We start from the raw sequence: 22076 nt of genomic DNA, 5'->3' as shown, positions 1-22076 counted from the left end.
AGCAGTTTAGTGCTTATCCCACAGTGCTGCACCAGGACTCCATTGGAAATATGATATTATTGTGTGCTGTGGAGTAGGTTCCAACTCACAGCGAGGCTGTAGATCTGTATGGAAGCAGAAAGTCTCATCTTTCTCCACCGGAGTGGCGGGTGGATTCCAACTGCTGATCTTGTGCCTAACCCACTATGCCACCTTTGGGAATGTGATAGGCACTGACTTTAGGATTTTCCAGCCAGAGGTGAATGAGGTGGGGACTGGCTGCTCCCACTACAAGGAGAATGGAGAGAACCAGTATCTGGGATTCCCCTCCAACTCATTCTCAACGCCAACCCATACTTGCTGGTTGACTTTAATTGACTTATGAGCCAAATTGAGAACAAAACAAATTCACCAGCAATTAATCAGTACTCAGATGACCCTGGTGCTTTATTTAGAGAAATAGCTTCATACTTGGCCTTTACTTGGATCACCGTCCATTTTGAAGTCTGGTTTCTTTGATTAGGCCAATGAGGGTCCCACCAGGGAGAAAGGGAAACCATTTGTATGAGGGGTGCTCCAAACGGTTCTTGGAAGAATTTTTCCACGAACCATTTGAAGCCCCCTTATATTTTAATTAAGGAGCCCTGTGCTGCTGTGGGCTAAACGATGGACTGCTAACCCCGAGTTGGCAGTTCAAACCCACCAGCCGCCCCATGGGAGAATGATGACGCTGTTTGCTCCTGTAGGAGCAGTTCGCCTCTGTCCTCTGTAGGATTGCTGTGGGTCGGAATTGACCCATGACAGTGGGTTGATTTTTTGTTTTGTTTTGCTTTTTTAAAAATTTTAATGATCAATAAGATATGATTGAAATAAAGGGAGTTCAACAAAGCTAGTTTTATGAAGATAACAAAAATGCATTGAAACGTCTTTTAATGTTGTTGTAATTACTGACTTGGATTTGAATATACTAGGGATTTGTGAAAAGGGAGTTTGTATCTCAGTATGTTTGACTAACCGATTTTCTTATAATAGCATAAAACACCATTGTTCCTAGGGGCTAGTAGGCCAGCTGGGGGGGTCAGCTGATAGCTTGCTGGATTTCTGATGTCTGCACTGCTGAATCGATTGATCCCTGAGGAGTTCACATTTCCTTTGCTGGCAAGTGCTGGGGCCAGTCGATCCTTTTTAGAGCCTCTCCCTTCCTCCTGAGTTAATAAGGCAGCCCGTTGCCGTGCTTTGAAACAGGGAAGGGCCCGGCTTTCACATGATTTCAGTGCTGGGGATAATGCCTATCGCAGCACACATTGGTCATGACTAGATTCACAGAGGGAGCCTGGTGGCTCTGTAAGGTCAGCAGTGCAAGTCCAGCAGCCACTCTGTGGGAGCAAGATGAGGCTTGCTGCTCCTGCAGAAAGCCTGTACGGAGTGGTTATGAGCCAGAACTGACTGCATGGCAGCACTCACAACAACAAAAGACTCACACACACAACGAGCCAGTGGAGCAAATGGAACCAACTGATGTGGTGGGAGGGACAAGAGAAGTGTGAAAATGGGCAGCTGAGAAGACAGTTGCTGTGTGAAAATAAATCTCAAATGGGTCCAGGTGGGACTGATTTCTACCTAGGGCTGACAGAATGAATTGGTTATTTATTGAGAGTGTGCTTGTTGATTTCTTACTGCCTGTGTCTCTGGTCAGTGCAGTTTTGGAGTCAGAGTGCCAGGAGCTGGCATGGCGCACTAAGGTCACCTGATTCGCTCTTGAATGGGGGTCCCTCCACTCATCTCGTGATGTGGAAACTCATTTCTTTCTCCACGTCACCGGGGAGTTTACTTACCTGCTTGGTTATTTTTAACCACAGAGAGCTTTGCCCCACGAGGCTTCAGGGCCTAGGTTGAAACCGTGCTTTCTGAACCTTCAGTAATATGTCCACAAATGTGGGTACCTCCCTTGACAAGGCTGGAGCAGTCTCAGTTCAGAGATGGGCTGGTGGGCTTCAAGTCCAGTAGCAGTTCAGAATCTTGGTATCGGTTCAGGTGGTATCTGTCGCCCAGCAGGCTACCATCCTACATCGTTTCCTGTTTCCTTGGGTTGATGCTTCTGTTTGTCACTTGCTCTGCTTTTCACACTGTTTCTAGGGAAATAGAAATGACCTTTCTAAGATGAAGGCTCTGTGACAGGGAATGCCGATGGTGGCTTTTGATGTAAATTTTTCTGGTTTGTGTGAGCCCTTACTAAAAGTTTGTTGTGATTAAATACCGTCAAATCTGTTCCAACTTACAGCGGCCCTATATAGGGTTTCTGAGGAGTAGCTGGTGGATTTGAACTGCCAACCTTGTGGTTAGCAGGCCAGTGCTTATCATACAGCGCCACTCCAGGACTCCCTGAAAAGTTAAGAGATGTATTTATTACCCAAAAAAGCATTCTAGGTTTTAGAAAGTTGGGAACAGTAGAGCAGTTGGCCACGGAGGCCTCGCTGCTATGAATTTGTGTCGCTCTCCACAGCCCGGCCAGTAATTCAGTCTCACACATCTTCTGAGTCTCCCTGCCTTCCACACCTTCCACCTGGAATGTTTCCTGTTTCGGTGATCATTCTGGACCATTCATGTTTTAAAAATTTGGGTTTATTGGCCATGACTGCACCCTGCCCTCATCAGCCTGGTGCAGCCACGAACTGGCCTGACCAGAATGGATTGTTCTGCATTCTTACCCCAACTTCTCCTCTTAGAGTCTCCATCTTTCTTTCATGGACCATTTCCTTCCTAGCCTCTACTCGGAACAGAACAATACAGTGTAAAAACTACTTACTTATGAAATAATGTGTTTTCTAATGTTCAACCTGCAGTCAAATGATTTGAAAATCAAATTTGGTTGATTTCTCTTTTCATTCTTTGGTTGGGTCAGTGTTCGTATAAGAAAAACTTTTATAACTTAATATAGAGTTTGACCAGGGAAGGTGCTAGCAACAAAGAGTACATTTTAGTGCCTCCTCAAGCATTGGACTGCTAGCTGCAAGGTCAGTGGTTCAAACCCAGCAGCCACTCTTCAGGAGAAAGATGAAGCTAGAGGCTGTTTGCTCTTGGAAAGATTTACATTCTTAGAAACCCAATATAAGTCACTGTGGTTTAGTGAATTATCTGATGTCTCTTCTAGCCATAGTCTGTTGTTGTTGTTGTTAAGTGTCATCAAGTCAGTTTTGACTCATAGCGACCCTGTGTAGGGTTTCTAAGGAGAAACTGGTGGGTTTGAACCAATGATCTTGTGGTTCAAACTGACCTTGTGGTCCAATGCATTATCCTACAGTGCCACACCAGGACTCCCCAGCCAGTCTGCAACTCCTACCAAACAGCATTTCTGGTCTGCTGGGTCTGGGTGGAGAAGGTGGGAGAAGATACTGATAGGATGACACGCTTCAGCTGTGGATGTTAGCAGAGTTCTTAGTAATTGTGAAAACTTGAAACTCTAGCGCAGGTTTAAAATGAGTCATCTCAGAAGCGGAAGAGGGGGTCTCACTACCAACAAGAAGAAAGAGCCACGAGTGGAGTGTGTCTTTTGGACCCTGAGATCCCTGTGCATTGATCCTCCTCGGCCCAAGGACAGAAAGCTTTGACATCAGATGAAGGGCAGAGGAGCAGCAGTAGCAGAACCAGGAACCAGAACACCAGACACAGCAGGGGACTTCCCGGTCAACGGAGCAAGAACAGCCCAGTGACTCTGGGCAGGAAGGAAGCTTGCTTGTAGAGTGGGGTTCCTCCAGGCACTTAAATGGGGGAGCTAGGTGTGCTGGCCCACGGAGCTAGAGCCAAGTGCCTTCAGGCTGAGGTTGATGGGGGAGTGGTGTGCCCTGTGGGCATTTATCAGCAGCTGACTGGAACACCTGTGCTCTGAGCAGTTCTGACCCCAAAGGGTAACCTGTTAACTTCCTTAATAAACCCCATAACTGTGTGAGTGTAGTGTTTTCTGAGTTCTTTGTGGCCATGGCAACGGATTATCAACCCCAGCTGAGGAGTAGAGGCGATGTGAGAGGAACGGTTGGTACTACACCTGTTTTGCAGTCACTGTGCGTCGGAACCAACTCAGTGGAAGTGGGTTTGATTTGGGTTTCAGTAGCCTGAGGAAAATACAAGAAGAATGGATTCGCTTTGGAGAGATTTTTAATCTGAAGATAACATCAAGCTGTTGGTGTCTGTGTGTCTGCTTTCAGGCTGAGAATCCCCCGGATGGACCAGGGTGTGGATACGGCTCCTTCCACCAGCAGTACTGGCTCGACGGGAAGCTCATCGCTGTGGGGGTGATCGATGTCCTTCCGTACTGCGTGTCGTCCGTGTATTTATACTACGACCCTGACTACTCCTTTCTGTCCCTGGGCGTCTACTCTGCACTGAGGTAAGGTTGCTTTGGGATTGGCTAGAACTTCAAATCACTCCTCATTGAGTTCTGTTTTATGACGTAACGGTAGGAATCCTATTTGGTTGTTTTTAAGTGCCGTGAAGTTGGTTCCAACTCATAGCGACCCTGCCTATAGTTTCCGAGGCTATACATCTTTGCAGGAGCAGAAAGACTCATCTTCTCCTGCAGAGTGGTTGATGGGCTTGAACCACTGGTCTTATGGTTCGTAGTCCAGTGTGTTATTGTATGGAGCCACCTTGCTCCCTACTTGATGTAGTACATAATAATGGTTTGTTACAATGGAAGCAGTCTAGTCTCACATTACTACGTGGGAGTTCTACTATTAAGACCTGATCATTCTCCCATCTTTTAGGGTATCCGTCTAGTGGCATGCACGAGAAGACAGTTTGTGTAGTGCTTTTGTTGTTAAGTTTATTCCTGGATAAGCTCCCTTGTTAGAATTTACATTTCTTGAATGTAACTTACATTCATTTTTGTATCAACATTATCAAATACATATTTTTAATTAGTAATTCTAACTTTCTGATGCAATGTTAGTCTGTTAGAAGAAATAGTGCTAGGAGTGTACAGAGTAGGGCTGGGAGCTGCGGACCCTATGACCTTTGCCAGGAAGTGATACCCATTTATGTCTACTGCTACAGATGTTGGTAGTACAACGTAAACCATTGTAGGTGCAGGATCTAATGATAAAATTGAGTTGTAGTTCATAAAAACATTTGTCTCTATTTTTATTTGCATTCCTAATAGAGCTTTGTGGCACATTGGTTAAGTGCTTGGCTGCTAACCATAAGTTCGAACCCCCCATTAGTCTGTCTCTCTGTGGGAGAAACATGTGACAGTCGACTTCTATAAAGATCTATTGTTGTGAAGTGCCGTTGAGTTGGTACCAACTCATAGCAACCCTTTATAAGGTTTTTGAAGAGCAGCTGGTGGACTTGAACTGCCGACCTTGTTGTGGATAGCAGTCCAGGGCTTATCCTATAGCACCACACTAGGACTCTAAAGATTACAGTCTTGGGAATCTAGAGGGTCGCTGTGAATAGAAACAATACCACAGCGGTAGGGTTCTTGCTCTTCCTCCTTGTCTCTGTCTGTATGGTGGTAGAGGGGGAAGGTGGGTGGGGAATTCTTTTTCCTTTGTTTGGCCAGGCACTTGACGTTTTGTCTCCTTCTATATCATGGTGGTGTTTTTATCTCTCTACATTTTGTATCTGATGCTCATATTTGTCAGGTAATGATAAAATGTGCTTGTGGATTATTTTATTTATTAAATTTGCATCCTTAATTATAGAAGTAGAAGAGTTGATGTTCCTCTTTAATCAGCAATTTGATTTGAAAAAAATCTGGGTAATACGGATTTTCTTTTTTTTAAAAGCATGTTTCCGTGGCTACTAGATAAAAGAGGTTTGTGTGTTGGTATTTTCAGTCTGACTCTTAATACCCAATTATAATAAACTCACAAATATACAGTGTTTTTAACTAACATCTATAATGATCTTTTATTTTGTGATGTATTTACATGCACTGTTTGGATTAAGCCATTCAAAAGCACTTGGGGCTTTCCATGATCTTACTAAAATTAGAGCAGAGAATTTAAAGTACTCACATTTTTCATAACATTACAAGATTGCATTTATTCAAATTATATAGTTTTAGAAGTTTACATTTACTTAAGAAAAGGGCACATCTTCTTTGTACCCATTTCAGCCAATACTTCAAAATTATTGCTGTGTTTTTTGTTTTTTTTTAAAACCTTTCGTTTAACAATGTGTAGTTATAGATTGTTCTAGGTTCTTCCAGATAAGCATTGAGAAGGGTATTTATTTCTTATATAATAAGCTCAGCCTCTGTATGAAATCTTGTCTGATGCTCAATACACTGTGAGGTGGCTTGGAAAAGCAGCTACATTTGAGGCAGAGATCATCAGTCCAATTAGGAAGAGTTCTACTGATGGCGTGGTTTCGCTCGTGGGGGTCTCTGAGGCTGTGGTGGAGGTGGCCCTATATCACTGTCTTATCACTTTCTCCCCGAGAACAGGAGCTGCTGAGTTTATACACTGGGGAAGGCAGCCAGGAGCTTGACATGTTGAAGCAAAAATTGGGGCGACTAGTTACAAGCTAAGGAGCTTGGTTGCGTAGTGGTTATGAATCGGGCTGCTAACCTCAAGGGCAGAAGTTCGAAACTACCAGGTGTCCCCTGGGAGAAAGATGAGGCTTTCTGCGCCCCTAAAGATTTTATAGCCTCGGAAACCCTGTACCAGGGTCACTATGAATCGGAACCGACTCCATTGCACGTAACCACCACCACCACCAGTTACAGCTGCAAGCTCTGTAACTGATTTTAATGACTTTCAGTGAAACTTATGTAGTTGGTTTTTCCTCAGTTTCTTCAATAGTCATACAGTCAGTATAATGTTTTAGATTTTTATGTAATGTCCTCTATAGATTTAAAAAACAAAAATGTTTGAATTGGGGATCATGAATATGGCTGTTGTTTGTATATTATAGCAAGATGAATTTTAGAAATGTCATTGATGTAACAAATACTTAACTGAGCACAGTCTTGGGATCCTGGCTCTGCTCATAGATCTGAATAAGACAGTGTGTCTAGCTATGTCAGGTACACAGCAAGTTAGAAAAGCCCACACCATAACTGTAGCTGCTCCACAGAGCATTTAGGGTAAGAAAATCAGTCATGGGGATAGATACAGGGTCTGCAAAGATCTGAATGAACAGATGACATGTTGGGGGAGAAGCTAGACATCAGGAAATGTGGCAAGTCCATGTGCCCTCCCTGAGAGGACATTGCTCAGCATATTGGGATACCTGAATCATAGGAAGCAGGTGGCAGTAGTGAGGAGGAGGGGACAGATGGAGCAGGACTGAGAGGGAGCTTGGATTTTATCAATGTTGATGCCAGTGGTATGAGGAGGCAGAGGGAGGCCACCCAATGTGATTAACCTTGAAAGAGACCCCTTAGACTGCTGAGGGTTGGAGCCAGGAGTGTAAGCAGGAAAGCCAGTTGGTAGTACTATCCGAGGTGGCGGGTGTCGGCAGTGAGAAGTGGTCCTACTCATGGTAGACTTTGGAGGTAAAGCCAACAGAGCTTCCAGGTGTGTCGGGCATAGAAGTGAGAGCAAAGGAACCAGTGGGGCGGCTCAGGCTTAGAGCAGGAAGAGCTGGATGGAGGACCTGAGCCAGGCCGGACTCAGGGAAGGAGCACCATGGCAGTCAGTGCTTTCTGTTACAGTTGGCTGGTCCCAAAGTTGTTTGGGTCCGCGTGTTCCTTCCTGATCGTGAACCTTAAGTGCGTCAGTTCTAGAAGTAATAGGATGCATTCTCTAATGGCCTAATGTTGTCTCATCTGCTGGGATTTATAAAATGTTTTTATTGTAAAGATGAAGTTTTAGGGAGGCAATCCTTCAAAGTTTTTTTAAATTTGAAAACTGCTAAGTGTACAGAATATATAATAAGAATAAATACATTTCTCATGAATTCCAAGCATCCATTGTTTTCAAAAGGAAAAAAAGGAAAGAAAAACTTCTAGAAGCAACCATAAAAACAAAACAAAGGAAAAAAACCCAGTTTTCCTCATACTTAAGAAGTGTGCTGAAAGTTTGCTTAAAACTGTCAAACATAAACAATTGGTCATCTGGTCTCACAGGATGAAACTGTGGCCAGATCTGGATACAGATAGAACCAAGCATAGGCACTGCAGGCTGGGTGCTGACAGTCTTTGTTCCAACAGTCTTTACCTAGGCCAACAAGTAGAGAAAAAATGGGGAAAGATGGTCATTTCCCCCCTCTTTAGTTTTAGGTATTAAGGAAGCATTCAAGTTGTAATTGGGTATAGGAGTCTTCCTTCATGTGTCACTGTGGGTTAATGAGCTGGAATACAAGGTCGGTTTGAACCACAAAGTCACCGGTCGCTTCTTGGAAACCCTATACGGGGTCGCTATGGGTCAGAACCCACTTGATGGCATTTGACAGCAATTTGGAATAGGAAGGAGTTATGGATCATATATAGCTGAAAGTATTTGCATGGAAATAGTCATGATGATAATTATTCCCATAGTAAATACTGGAGTCCTGGTGTGGTGCTCTGGGTTAATGCGCCAGACTTCAAAGTCATTTGAATTGCAAGGTTGGCGGTTCAAGCTCACCAGCTGCTACTCAGAAACCCTATACAGAGTCATTATGGGTTGGAACCGACTCAACGGCACTTAACAACAACAACAAGTGTGGTGCTGTAGGATAAGCATTGGTCTGCTAACCGCAAGGTCGCCACTTCAAACCTATCAGCTGCTCTGCGGGAGAAAGATGAGGTGTTCTGCTCTCGAAAAGGTTTACAACCTCAGAAACTCTATATAGGGCCACAAGTCGGAACTGACTTGATGGCTGTGAATAAGGTTTTGTAATAAATAGTTTCTTCTGGAAGTCTTGTTTTCTGAAGTTTGTTCCGTACTGTGTTTAACCTGTGAGTAAATCCTGACGCTCTGAGAACTCCAGCACATAATGAATAATAACCAGAAACTTCATTAAGTAGGTCTTTTTAATTTTCTGCTACTTGAATTTTAGATCAGCTACTTGACCCAATAACATGTAAAACCTGTAACTTAGATACATTTTTTGAAAGTAATTTAGAGTTTTATTGATATCCCTTTCATAAAAGTCATCTTAGCTATGGTTTTTAAAAAATTGGTTTTCTTTCAAGACATGGATTTTTTGAGGGACTGATAACCAGATTTCATCAGATATTGGTCATAAATTACAGTTATCTAAATATTGGAAACAATTAAATACATCTTTGCCTTTTTCCCTTTCTTTTGGCAGAGAAATTGCGTTTACTAAGCAACTTCATGAGAAAACGTCTCAACTCAGCTACTATTACATGGGATTCTACATTCATTCATGTCCCAAAATGAGATACAAGGTAAAATCGATTTTACTTCATGCATGCGTCTGCTTATAAATTCAAGTGATGAAAATGAGTGTATTGGTGTTTTCATAGTTCTTTGTCATACTCATTTATTTTGCTTGTCCCCTCTAAATGTGTCTTAAACTTTTCTTAGAAGCACTCATTCGTCCACAGCAGCTTCCTTGCTTAGAACGATGCTTCACACCTGCACAGTTAATAAATATCTGCTTGATGAATTAAATCGGGAGTGACGGAATAAATATCTAGAAATTCCGGATTGTCTGGAAATTTCAATTGGGCCCGTTTCCTTCTGGCTCCTGGGTAGCTGCAGGAAACCCACTAAGAAATCCTCCTTCTCTTAGTGCCTCGAAGCCTGCCTTCCCTCCTCCAGCCACTGGGGTCTAGCCTGCTTGCCTTTGCAATGGTCGCAGACCAGAAAACAGGGAGCTCAATGTGCAATCACGGGCTGTTTCCAGTGACACAGTATTTGCAAATGTTTGTTAGGTTTTCACTGTTGAAAAATGAGTCTTAAAGTATGTGTCTCGGGGCACAGGAGGAGAGCTGTGCTTACTGTAATGGGTCCCAAGTCCTTCACCACCCTGCTAAGTCATGGTTTGATTGTGAGATTTCAGTGTTAGAAGCGGACTTGAGTGTGAGCCCTTCTACACAAAACTGTTTTGAGAGTAGTGTGGGTAACTTGCCGGGAATGTGTTCGTAACTCATATCTTTCTTCAATGGTCGTTCTCTCATCCCAGTTCCCTCAGCCCACGTTTCTTTATGTCTAAGCTAAAGTCTTCAATTCATTTCTGCTCTCCGTGGTTAGTGGAAATGCTGAACATTCATCATCTCTTTCCTCTTCCTGAGGCTTTTAACTCACACCTTTGTTGACGCTCGTCCAGCCTAAATATTTGATGTTCTTTAGCTTTCTCCCTAGGTAGAGCTCAGTTTGGAAAGTGGAAGTCTGGCCCATATCTCGTTTTTGGTTAAGGTTTTAAAAAATGTCCTCCATGATGTTTAATCTGGCATAATCGTATCCAGCTTAAATCCATCAGAATGATAGTTTCAGAACATTACTTTCTTTGTTTTTTATTTCAGCAGCAAGAACAGGCCCCTCAGGTCCTCCTCCCTCCCCCACTCCCCCCCACCCCATACCTGCTTGCCCTTTGACGTACGTTCTTCCCTTGTTCATCAACTATTGATTGAGTTCTACTAGAAACACAGCTGGAAACTGGAACAGTGTGTTGAGACCCTAGTCTCAGAGAACTTTCTGAGGACTCAAAGGTAGGCTGACATTTGAATGGTGCTAACAGGAAGATGGAAGTGGGGGGGGGACATTTCCAGAAGAGACAGAGGGGCCAGCTAGGGAGTGACAGTACCTCTTAGCTTTTTTTTTTTTTTTAAGAGCTTTATTGTGCATTGAGTGATAGTTTACATGGAAGAACATTGGTTTTGCACTCAACCTATTGTATTTTGTTTCAGCGCAATGATTACAATCCCCTCCATGCATCATCGGTTAACAGTATTTGCTTCTATTCTCTCTGTTTTGTTTATTATTATCATTATTCTATTCTCTCTATTTATTATTATTATTATTTTATATACATAAAAACACATAGGAAATGTGTAATCATTTAAACAACCAAAGGGCACATTCTGCAAGCCTGGCTCCTGGCCACCAGCACACAGCCTTTCTCTTTTCATGAATCTAGGGTCCTCAGCTGCTCCCTCCTCCGTGTCCCCATCTCTGCCTCCATCTCTGGTGTTGCTGCTTCTCTGGATAAAGTCCCACATTCCGCTTGTACTCTTCTCCCTTGATGGTTCTACAGTCCTCTGTTCCTGGAATGGAAGATTAACTACTCCCCTTTTTGTTACACAACTTCTACCATTACAGTTATGACAGTCGCAATTAGTCATGATGACAATTACTATTGAATCAAAAGAGTCCTAGCCCCATCTCCTTTCACCAGACCCATCTAGACAAGGTGAAAATGATTCAGTGGGAATTCTACCTTCCCCTGCACACTCTGAAACTAAACTCCCTCTTGAAAACTTGTAAGCCAGCCACTTTGTGCCTTTATAGCCTCCATTTCTTTCCCCAAGCTCTTAAAGGCTGTCTCTTGTCGATATATTCTGTGAAGGTCTGATGAGGTTTGCTGTCCCAAGTATGTAACAGTGTGCCAGGCACTGAGTAGATGACTAATATTTAATAGACTCCTGTTGAATTCTTCAGTGAGACTACTTCTCAAGGGCTGAGAAATTGGAGGATTCTGAGAAACACCTTTGTTTAACAAATAACTTGTGGAGGACGATGGGTAACTTCTGCTTTTCAAAGAGGTTGTTGTTGTTAAAGTGCCAGTGAGTGGGTTCTGACACATAGCGACCCTATATCGGGTTCCCAAGGAGTGGCTGGTGGGTTTGAACTGCTAACCTTGGGGTTAGATGTCCAGTGCTTATCCTATGGCGCCACCCCAGGCTCCATTCAAAGATGTTATAACTTGGTAACATCTAAGATATGTTAAGTACATGACAGAGTATGCTGAAGTATCCTGGTAGCCAAGGGAAATAGTGATGGAAGAGTGTGTAACGGTTTGGAGAAGTTGCTTAACAATCAGGCGCTGTTTTTACAATTTCAAAATGGATTTGAAGTTGGAACAAGAGACTGAATTACTGGCTCCTAGTCTCTCTAGTTGGGTAGCATAACTAAATCCTTATCTGGGCTTTTGCTGGAATCCAGCCAGGTTCTGAGCTGTGTGCTGGTAAATGGCGCCCAAACACAATGGCAATGCCTGAACCTGCTATTCTCCAGACTTCTGAGTTTAGATGCTGGAGAAGAAGAGAAGGTTGTGTTAGTGGGTACCCATGCTGCCGCTCTGAACAATCCCAGAATCGTGAGCATTTGCTTCTGGCTTAGAGAGCAGTGCTGTGAATCACACGAGGGGTTTTGACAATGTGGGGAACCTTCAGTAACAAAGTCTGCTGGGGCAGAGTGGCTGTCAACTTGGGCTTTCCCTGGTTGCTGTGGTTGTTAACGTGCTCTGAATCAATCCCGACTTGTAGTAACCTTAATAAAGGTTTCCGAGGAGTGACTGGTGGATTTGAACCACCAACTTTGAGGTTCAAACCGACCTTTCAGTCCAGTGCATATCTTGCGACGCTACACCAGGACTCCATTTAGGTCCCCACCCCCCTCCGCCCTCCCCCCAAAAGTCTCTTAGAGCTTCAATATTTGTCTCTGGAATAATTTGTCTATTTTGCTCCGTTAGGGTGAGGAGAATTAGGTACTTTTGCCAGAACTCCAAAGTGTCTCATTACTAATGACAGACTGAGCAGTATTTAGCTCATGACCATTTGCATCAGAAAAGTATGTCTTTTATGCCAGTCAGTGTGTCCTGTTCCTTGTGGCGCCCCACAAGCTGAGTCATGGGCCGTAAGGAGGACCTAGTTGGGGCTGTGGCAAGATACAGTAAGTCAGGGATTTGGTCCCTATTCCATGTGCTGTATCAGCATAGTACGTCTGCTCTGTTTGCCTAAGGATAAAGACAGCACTTCAGAATGATTGGTGTTTCTGACAGTGAGTTCCTGCATCTCTCAAAGAGTTGAGAGCCCCGGGTGTAACTTTGATTGTACCCATTGACTGGCATTAGAACCAAGTGATAAGCTAATAGAAGTATCAGTACAGGCAGATTGCTCCTCCCATGAATAGAATTAAGCCAACATGAAGACTAAGGTTCCAGGTGGAAGCCACTTCCCGGTATTTTCCAGGGATTTTGTTTTCTAAATCATAAATCCTGAAAAAAGTAGATAGAAAAATGAGGAGACTAGGGGGAAGTCGTCTTTCTCCCTCAAGATGAAACCTTAACCCTCAACATAGAAAGGTTAGTGGTTTAAAGCAATCCACTGACACCTCGGAACCCAGTGCAGGAAACGCAGCCACACAGCTGACAACTGATGCTAACACTCCCAGGTACCGGGACGGGAGCACCGAGCACACAACAGCTCTTTCTCCTGTGGCAGCTGCCATGTTTTCCAGCGTTTCTGCCGGTAACAATGCAAATAATGATGTCTGTTACATAAGTATTAATACGTTTATAAATAAGGTGTATATAACACAAATCACAGCTCCTGTCTATGCATGGTGGTCTGAGAAATGACGAGTGTTGGAAGTAAAATAACTCCATCAATTGACAGTTTCCACTCATGATTCTGTGAAGTGCTGGGAACTTGCTAGGAGAGCCAAAGGCTGCCTATTCATAGAGTCCCTAAATGTTCTCGGCCATCGCCCAAGCTATAAGCTACAGTTCTTTGTAAATACTACTGAATTGTTTCTTATTTGTTAATCAACTTTTAAGACATCCATAAATAATGATTAAAGAGCCTGAAGAATGTTGAAAACATTTTAAGAATGATTAATGATTTTGAGAATTTCCATGTTTCACTCCTAAATATCCAAAATTATTTATCTCATGGGAATTTGGAAACAATGTTGTCTAGTTGTCTAGTGCTGCCACAGTGACTGGCTTTAACAAACAGAAATTTATTCTCGCGGTTTAGGAGGTTGTTGTTGTTAAGTGCTGTTGAGTCAGTTCTGACTCATAGCGACCGTGTATAGATGGTTTCCAAGGAGCGACTGGTGAGTTTGAACCACCAACCTTGTGGTTTAAACCGGCCTTGCTGTCCAGAGCTTTACCCCACAGTGCCACACCAGGAGGCTAGAGGTCCAGATTCTGGTGAAAGTGCTTGTCTCCTTTCAACATCAGTAGGCCCAGCATTCCTTGGAGCTCGCCATTCATCTTGGTACCAGTCTTCCCTGGATCTCGGAGCTTCCTGGTGCAGGCCTATAGGACGCGCTCCACCCTCAACCCCCTGTGGTGGTGGTGCTGATGCTGGGTCTCTCGGCGCTCAGCTCACTGCTTTCATTTAATCTCTTGTAAGAGAAAAGTATTGTGTGCCACAACCCATGAAATCTCCCATTCATCGGATCAGATTCCTGGTGGGATTAAGTAGTGGTGTGGCACAGTAGGATAAGCATTGGACTGAAAACTCAGTGGTTGAGACCCACCAGCCGCTCCTTGGAAACCCTATACAGGGCCACTGTGGGTCAGAACTCACTCGACGGCACTTCATAACAATGACGACGACCTCCTACCCTTAATCCTCTTGCTCATGTATCACATCAGATCACATCTCTTGGTTCACACAGCTGTGAGACCACTGAGAATCATGGTGCAGCCCACCTGACACAGGTTTTGGGGGGACATGATGATTCCATCATGTTCATCCATGGTGAATGGTGAACCCTATAGAAGTAGCACTGTGCTAAGAGGACGGCTCAAAATGAAAAGAAAAGCTGGAACTAAATTGAGCCATTCAAACTTCAAACTTCTCCCAGCATATTTCATTATATTTTCTTGTGAGAGATGCTTCTGACAGTCTATAGAATAGTTCATGATTTTGTAGAGATCTAGGAATCTATGAATGATATTGTTGTTGTTAGGTGCCATTGAGTTGGCACCAACTCATAGTGACCCTATGCACAGCAGAACGAAACACTGCCTGATCCTGGGCCAACCTCACTACTGTTGCCATGCTTGAGTCCATCGATGCTGCTGCTTTGCGAATCCATCTCGTTCGGGGTCTTCCTCTTTTTCTCTGACCTTACCAAACATGATATCCTTCTCCAGCGACTAGTCCCTCCTGACAATATGTTTGAAGTATGAGAGATGAAGTTTGGTTATCCTGGCCTCCAAGGAGCACTCTGGCTGCACTTCTTCCAACACGGACCTCTTGGTTCTTTTGGCAGCCCATGGCACTTTCAATAATCTCCTCCAACACCATAACTCAAAAGCATCAATTCTTCTTTGGTCTTCCTTATTCACTGTCCAGCTTTTGCATGCATATGAGGTTACTGAAAATACCATGCCTTGGGTCAGGTGCACCTTAGTCCTCAAGCTGACATCTTTGTTCTTTAACGCTTTTAAAAGGTCTTGAATAATATCGTTTTTTAATATTAAATTAATTTCATGATGCTAACATTTTCCTGGCATGGTGGTTTGGACACTTTTGTGGTCCTCAAGAGCATGTTGATTTTGTTAATTTTCATAGTGCTAGTTTTAAGAAAATAGTTTAAGTGAGGCTAAGTGATTTTTGGCAGCTGAGGAGTAAAGGTATCTTCATTTCAGTTGAGGATGTTAAATTCTATTCTGAGTAAATGAGAACCCTTGGTTCTGAAGCTGTACCATCTCATTATGAAAATGTGTTGTTCCAAATTGTAAGATAGATGCTGGCCCAGCACCGCTGCTTCTCATTGCAAGTTGATTCTAGAACCTCTGACCTACAGAAAGTAACTCACAAAAATGAACTGGACACTCTTGTCAGAACTCTCACTTTCAAGACTGAATGCTGATAAATGTAGCGTGGGACTGCAATTACCATGAGCAGCTTTCTTAGAATATCAGTAAATATTCAGGCGTTAGTAATAGTGCATTTTTGCTACATTAAGAATCCATAAAATGTGTTTTATTTGGTATGAAAGATTTTTGTTTTTGTGTATGTGGTGGTGGTGTGCCATGGAGATGGTTCCGACCCATAGTGACCCTGTACAAGGTTTCTGAGGCTGTAAATCTTTACAGGAGCAGAAAGCCTCATCTTTTCTCCTGTGGAACAGCTGGTAGTTTCGAACTGCCGACCTTGAGGTTAGCAGCTCTAGGCTACCAGAGCTCCTTCCAAAACCCTCTGTAGGGTTGCTAAGAGTCAGAATTGACTTGATAGCAGTGAGGATTAGGTAATGAACTATCAGAAAAATCATGCTGGGATAGATAATCTGTAAGATTGGGGTGTGTAGGGTGGGATGGATTAGTAAATGGTTTCCCAAAGCAGTCACTATCAATTCCTTTTTATCTTTGTATGTGCATGCTGGTCCACCCATCAAAAGAAAGATGGAGTGTGTTTTCCTTACTTTGAGTTTGGGCTGGGCTTATCCCTTCCATTGACTGATAGTAGAACATTGTGAACGAATTGTCTGAGACTGTGGGTCTAGGCCTTAAGAGAACTGGCAGCGTTCACTTCCTTTGTCTTTGAAGCCAGCCATCATGTTAAAGACCCAGCTCCCAGCTCTGTTGGGGAAAGAGGCTACGTAGGATATTCCAGACCCAGCCAGGCTTCTAGTTGAAAACAACGTTGTGATTGAGCCCAGGCAAGGTCTACAGAAGAACCACCCAACTGAGCTCTGGCCAACAGACAGAATTACGAGGAAGAATAAGTGACTGCTGTGTGAAGCCACTAGGTTTTGGAGTGGTTTTAGCGCAGCCATAGATGACTGAAACACATGTGTAGGCAGGGAAATTATACCTTGTTTTTTGTTGAGCTGTGCAGACTGCTGTCCTGAATTGAGCTGAGCTGAATATTTTCTGAATGCTCAGTCTGAGAGAGTCCTGGCAAAGCCACACACTTTCCATTTGCAGTCAGACCTAGAGATGGACCCCTTTGGCTTATACGAATTCAGCCTTATAAGGCATTTCATTTCATAGCCTGACTCAGGTCTCCAAGGCAGTTCCTAACACAAGGACACATTTCAGTTTTGCTTGCCTTGCTAGCAGTGAGAAGGCGCTGTGTGGTCTCCTTCGCCGCTCCACAGGCGGCACACACTATTTCAGTTCTCCTCTTGGCACACTCTCCATTTGTCAGTTGACAGCAGTTATCTTCATGTGCACCATAGTCCCTAAAATAAGTGGGTATGAGATTCTTTAGGGTTTACTGTTAAATGTGTGTGTGATGTTTAAAATAATGGTTGAACTACATAAACATTACCCAAACCTACTGCCACTGAGTCAATTCTGATTCATAGGGACCGATGGGATAGAGTAAAATTTCTCCCGGGGTTTCGGAGACGGTCAGTCTTTTACAGAAGCAGAGTGACGTACCTTTCCTCTGCAGACTACCAGCTCTACACCTAACCCACTGTGCTGCCAGGGATCTCTTACATAGACATTTTGAGTAAAAAAATAAAATAAAATAAAAATAATGGACCAACCATTCCTCTCCTAACCTTGTTGTTAAGTGGCGTTGAGTCGGTTCCCTGTATCGGGTTTCCTGGGAGTGGCTAGTGAGTTTGAACCTCTGACTGTGTGGTTCAAACCGAGCTTGTGGTCCAGTGCTGTATCCCCCAGCCCCACTCCAGGACTTATTGCTGGGACCGCACCGTACCCCCAGCTCTGGGGTTCATTAGGGAAGTTAACAGGTCAGTTACAAGGCAGGCCCAGAGATGCTTAGGACCCAGTTGTTCAGTCAGGACAGGGCAGCCTCTCCTCTGATGTGTCCACAGGCTTCACTCTTCTGGCCAGTGTTACACAGTTCTTTCAGGGCTGCTGATAAATGCCCACTGTATCCCTCAGCCTGAAGGCACTCAGCTCTAGCTCAATGGGTCAGAAAAGGTAGCTCTTCCAATTAAGTGGCTGGAGGCAGCCCCCTCTGCAAGCAAGCCTCCTGCCGTCGCCACGCATTCCATTGGTTAGAGCTGTGATCAGGTTGATGACTTAAGCAACCATTGGCACAGAGACTGCACATGACTTAAGGTGCGATTCTTGAGCACATGAAGCTGTAGAGGTGAATACCAGAACATATTGTTTTCACTAACTGCCAGGATTTGTTTTTAAGTGATCTGCTTATTGGTCTGGACTGCTGGTGTGGCTCCGTAGGATCAGCACTGGACTTGGAACCACAATGTTGTAAGTTCAAACCCATCAGCTGCTTTTCAGAAACCCTGCACAGAGCCGCTATGAGTCAGAACCTAGTCAGCAGCACTTAACAAGAACAGCAACATGTATTGATTTATCCTCACAAATCAGTTTCTCTCTTTATATCTTCATAACCTGTTCTGGAAGGAATCATCTTTTTTTTTTTTTTTCATTGAAACCACTCCCTTTTAGCTATCATTTAGGATTTGAATTTGTTCATACCGGGGTTCCTGGCATTAATCTCATTTGAATTTCTTTCCTAGCATTCCATCTTTAGTGCATTATTCCTTTCTAAGTTAATCCTGTGTCTTACTAACATCACATGTCAAATTTTGTTAGTCTTTTTCCCTCTTCCTATTTGTCCTTTCCTTTTTGTCTACCTATGCTATTATTGCTGTTGTTTAGATGCTGTTGAGCCAGTTCTGATTCTTAGCAACTTTATGTAGAATAGGATGAAACACTCCCTGGTCCTGTGCCTTCAGGGAGCTCAGGGTTCTCCCTTCTGTACCAGTTACCGTATTCCTTCCATTTTCTCTTGACACTTCCTACGTCATTCAATAATTTTCTCATAGAATCCTTCAATAGCTCCAGTCAAGACTTGTATTTGTTTCTTCAGTTCTCTTCAGATTGAGAAATGCTGAGTGCGTTCTTCTTCCCTTTTGGTTTTGTAACTCCAAGTTTTTGTACATTTCATTATAACACTTGACTTTGTCTTCTTGAATAGCCTTTAGAAATTTTCTGTTTAACACTCATGGAAGCAGCAGTCAAGAAATCCAACGACGTATTGCATTAGGCATATTTGCTGCACAAGACCTCTTTAAAGTGTTGAAGAGCAAAGCCATGGTATTTTCAATCACCTCATATGCATGTGAAAGCTGGACAGTGAATAAGGAAGACTGTAGAAGAATTGATGCCTTTGAGTTATGGTGTTGGAGGAGATTAAGTACCAAGGACTTCCAAAAGGACAAACAGATCTGTGTTAGAGGAAGTACAGCCAGAGTGCTCCTTGGAAGCCAGGATGACCAAACTTCGTCTCTCATACTTCGGACGTATTATTAAGAGGGACCAGTTACTGGAGAAGGATATCATGTTTGGTAAATTGGAGGGTCTCAGTAAAAGAGGAAGACCCCCCAACGAGATGGATTGGCACAGTGGCAGCAGTGATGGGCTCAAATGTAGCAACAGTTGTGAGGTTGACCTAGGACCAGGCAGTGTTCGTTCTGTTGTGCAGAGAGTCGCTTTGAGTCAGTGCATACTTGGTGGCACCCAACAACAACAACAGCTTTTCTTCATCTTCCATTCCCTTTAGCTACTTCTGTGTTCAAGAGCAAGTTTCAGAGTGTCTTCTGACATCCATTTTAGAGCTTGCTTTCTTTCCTGTCTTTATAATGACCTTTCGCTCTCTTCATGTATGATATTCTTGATGTCAAACCATAACTTATGTGGTCTTTTGGCCATTAGTGTTCAATGCATCATATCTAGTCTTTAGATTCTAGTCTTTATTCACATATACCTCAAGGTCATTCTTTGGCTCTTGTGGGCTTGTTTTAATTTTCTTCAACTTCAACTTGAACTTTGTATCTGAGCAATTGATGGTCTGTTTCAGTGATCAACCCATGAACTTGTTCTGATGGTATTGAGCTTTCTCCATGGTCTCTTTTCACAGATGTATTCAGTTTGAGTCAGGTAAACCTTTCCATCTAGTGTGGTCTACGTGTATAGTTGCTGTGTATGTTGTTGAGTTCTGGTATGGTGCTGTAGGGTAAACACTCGACCACAAGGTCAGTTTGAACTTAGTAGGCCATGCATTAGTGGGCTGTACATTTGTCCTTTTCAAAGTAGCCACTACTATTCCGTTTTAGTTTACTAAAAGCTAGGATATCAATCTTTATGTGTTCCATTTCCGTTTTGACAACTCCCACTTTCCTAGATTCATATTTCTACATTCCACATTCAGATTACTAATGGATGTTTACAGCTTTTTATTCTTATTTTAAGTTGTACTCTGCTATCAGATGAAGGTCCTAAAGTTTTACTCCAACCATGTTATTAAGGTTGACTTTTCTCTAAGAGGGCAGCTCTTCTCCAGTCCTATTTGGAGTGACTTCCAAGCTGAGGGGTTCATTTTCTGGCACTGTTTCAGACAGTATTCCCTGTTATTCATAAGGTTTTCAGTGGTCAGATTTTTCAGAAGTAGATCTTTCTTCTGAGTCAGTATTAGTCTGGAAGCTTCGCTGAATTCTGCCCACTGTGGGTGACCCTGCTGATATTTGAACTACCAATGGTAAACCTTTCCGCTTCACAGCAGCACACAAGCCACCTCAGTACAGCAAACTGGCCGATGAGACGAGTGGGGGCTGTCAAGGTTAGACAGTTGCTGTTAAAAGTCTGGTTTATTTACTTTGTTTCTTAAAGTTTTTCCAAATGGAATTTTCTAGGCTTTCAGAATGTTGTTTATTTTCATGTAAAGCTTAACTTATCTTCTTTTTTGACCCCTTCCCATACATTTCTGAAGAAACCTCTTTATTTAGAAATGGTGTTAGGCATAATTTGAGCCTTTCTATTCGGTGTTCTTTCGGAGTGCTGCTCTCAGGCTCTTCTGAGCTGAAGGAGATGTTTTGACGGACTTCTTCATTCAGACTTGTGTGCAGGCCAAAATAAACAGTGATTTCAGCAGGCAGCTTTGGTACTGTGACATGGCCAGACACCAGATCGCTGAAACACCACGAAAGGCTCTGAAATGTCAGCAGAGAAACAAAAGGCTGATTCATCTGTGCTTAGTCATTCTCCAACCGCTGCCTCAGCTGGACTGTGGTCACACAGCACCCTGAGCGTGTGAGGGTCCTTGGCATCTCTGTTATAAAAGGCACAGCCACAGAAAGCTCGGCTCCAGAGCTGCATCTGCAGAATCAAGTTCTGCTGAACCCTCCAAACTTCTCAAAGCTTTCTGCGCGCAGAGACACGGTCATGTGACTGCTGGCAGTCTTGCTGCACAGGGTGGTGGACATGGGGACACGTGGCCATGACTTTGCCGCTACAGGGCTGACAGGGCCACCGATGACCTCAGCCACCCACAGTGCAGAACAAAGTGTCCCATTCTTTTCTAACCAGCCTCTATTCTCCTGGCTGTCAGATGCCCGGTGAGTGAGGCCCGGTAGGAAAACCACCACAGTCTGGCTTCACTATGGGACCTGTGCTGAACCCTAGAGGCAGTGGAAGACAGTGGGATTTTCATGCCGCCCACAGTGGCCACATGTGGGACTGGGCTGCTCACCACAGCTGAGAAACCTGAAGCTCAAGCTGGTGCACCTGGCCACAGCTGACCCTGACTCAGGTGGTCCCATTAGCAAGCTTGCTGTTAGGTACAGTCCAGTCAGGGTTTCCATGGAGTAACTGGTGGGTTTGAACTGCCTTGTGGTTAGAAGTCCAGTGCTTATTCTACAGCATCATATCCTGACCCTAAGTTGGTAAATGCTGTCTTGTTGGTTCCGAATCATAGTGACCCTGTATGGGGTTTCTGAGGAGCAACCTGGAAGGTTTGGGCCTCTGACCTTTTGGTTCACAGTCCATTGCTTATCACACAATACCGCACCAGAGGGGATGATTTAAACTAAAGAATGAAATTCATATAGATGGTATTGTTATAAGATTTGGGGTAAAACGTATGTAACTTTTGGGAGGACAGTGGCTCTGTGGGATGAGCAGCTGGAGAACCGGCTCTTTCCTGTGTGCCTCAGAACTTCCCGGCCCCGCGCTTTCTGCTCTTTCTTGCATCTAAATATCTTTCCCTAAGCCCTACATGTGCAGCTCGTAGCTTCCTGTCAGACCAAGCTCATATGCCCATTCTTTCCTGCAATCATCTCTGTATCTCGCCTGTTTCATCCCCCACCCACCCCACTCCCTACCTGCTGAAGCCAGGGGCAGCCTCTCTACTTCGGTGAGCACTTACATTTTAACTGCTTTATCCATATCGCTCCTTGGGCTTGAGCTGGATATATTGCTGTTGTTGTTGTTGTTGTCAGGTGCCATCGAGTCGGAAC

General features: G+C 43.8%; 1 protein-coding gene across 3 annotated transcripts in view; it reads left to right on the top strand.

The window, feature by feature from the left end:
- The window catches only part of ATE1 (arginyltransferase 1), a 153104-nt gene that overhangs the window by 64740 nt on the left and 66288 nt on the right, over window positions 1–22076 (top strand). For all 3 annotated transcript variants that reach the window (XM_006831419.1, XM_006831417.1, XM_006831418.1), the window contains exons 9-10: window positions 4182–4363; window positions 9220–9319. In XM_006831419.1, coding sequence (XP_006831482.1) covers window positions 4182–4363; window positions 9220–9319 — 282 coding nt within the window. The remainder of the gene's footprint in view (window positions 1–4181; window positions 4364–9219; window positions 9320–22076) is intronic.

Source organism: Chrysochloris asiatica, unplaced genomic scaffold, assembly GCF_000296735.1.
Source record: "Chrysochloris asiatica unplaced genomic scaffold, ChrAsi1.0 scaffold00003, whole genome shotgun sequence".
Classification (NCBI taxonomy): Eukaryota; Metazoa; Chordata; class Mammalia; order Afrosoricida; family Chrysochloridae; genus Chrysochloris; species Chrysochloris asiatica.
The sequence above is the reverse complement of the archived record's forward strand: the minus strand, read 5'-3'. Positions and strand labels throughout refer to the sequence as shown.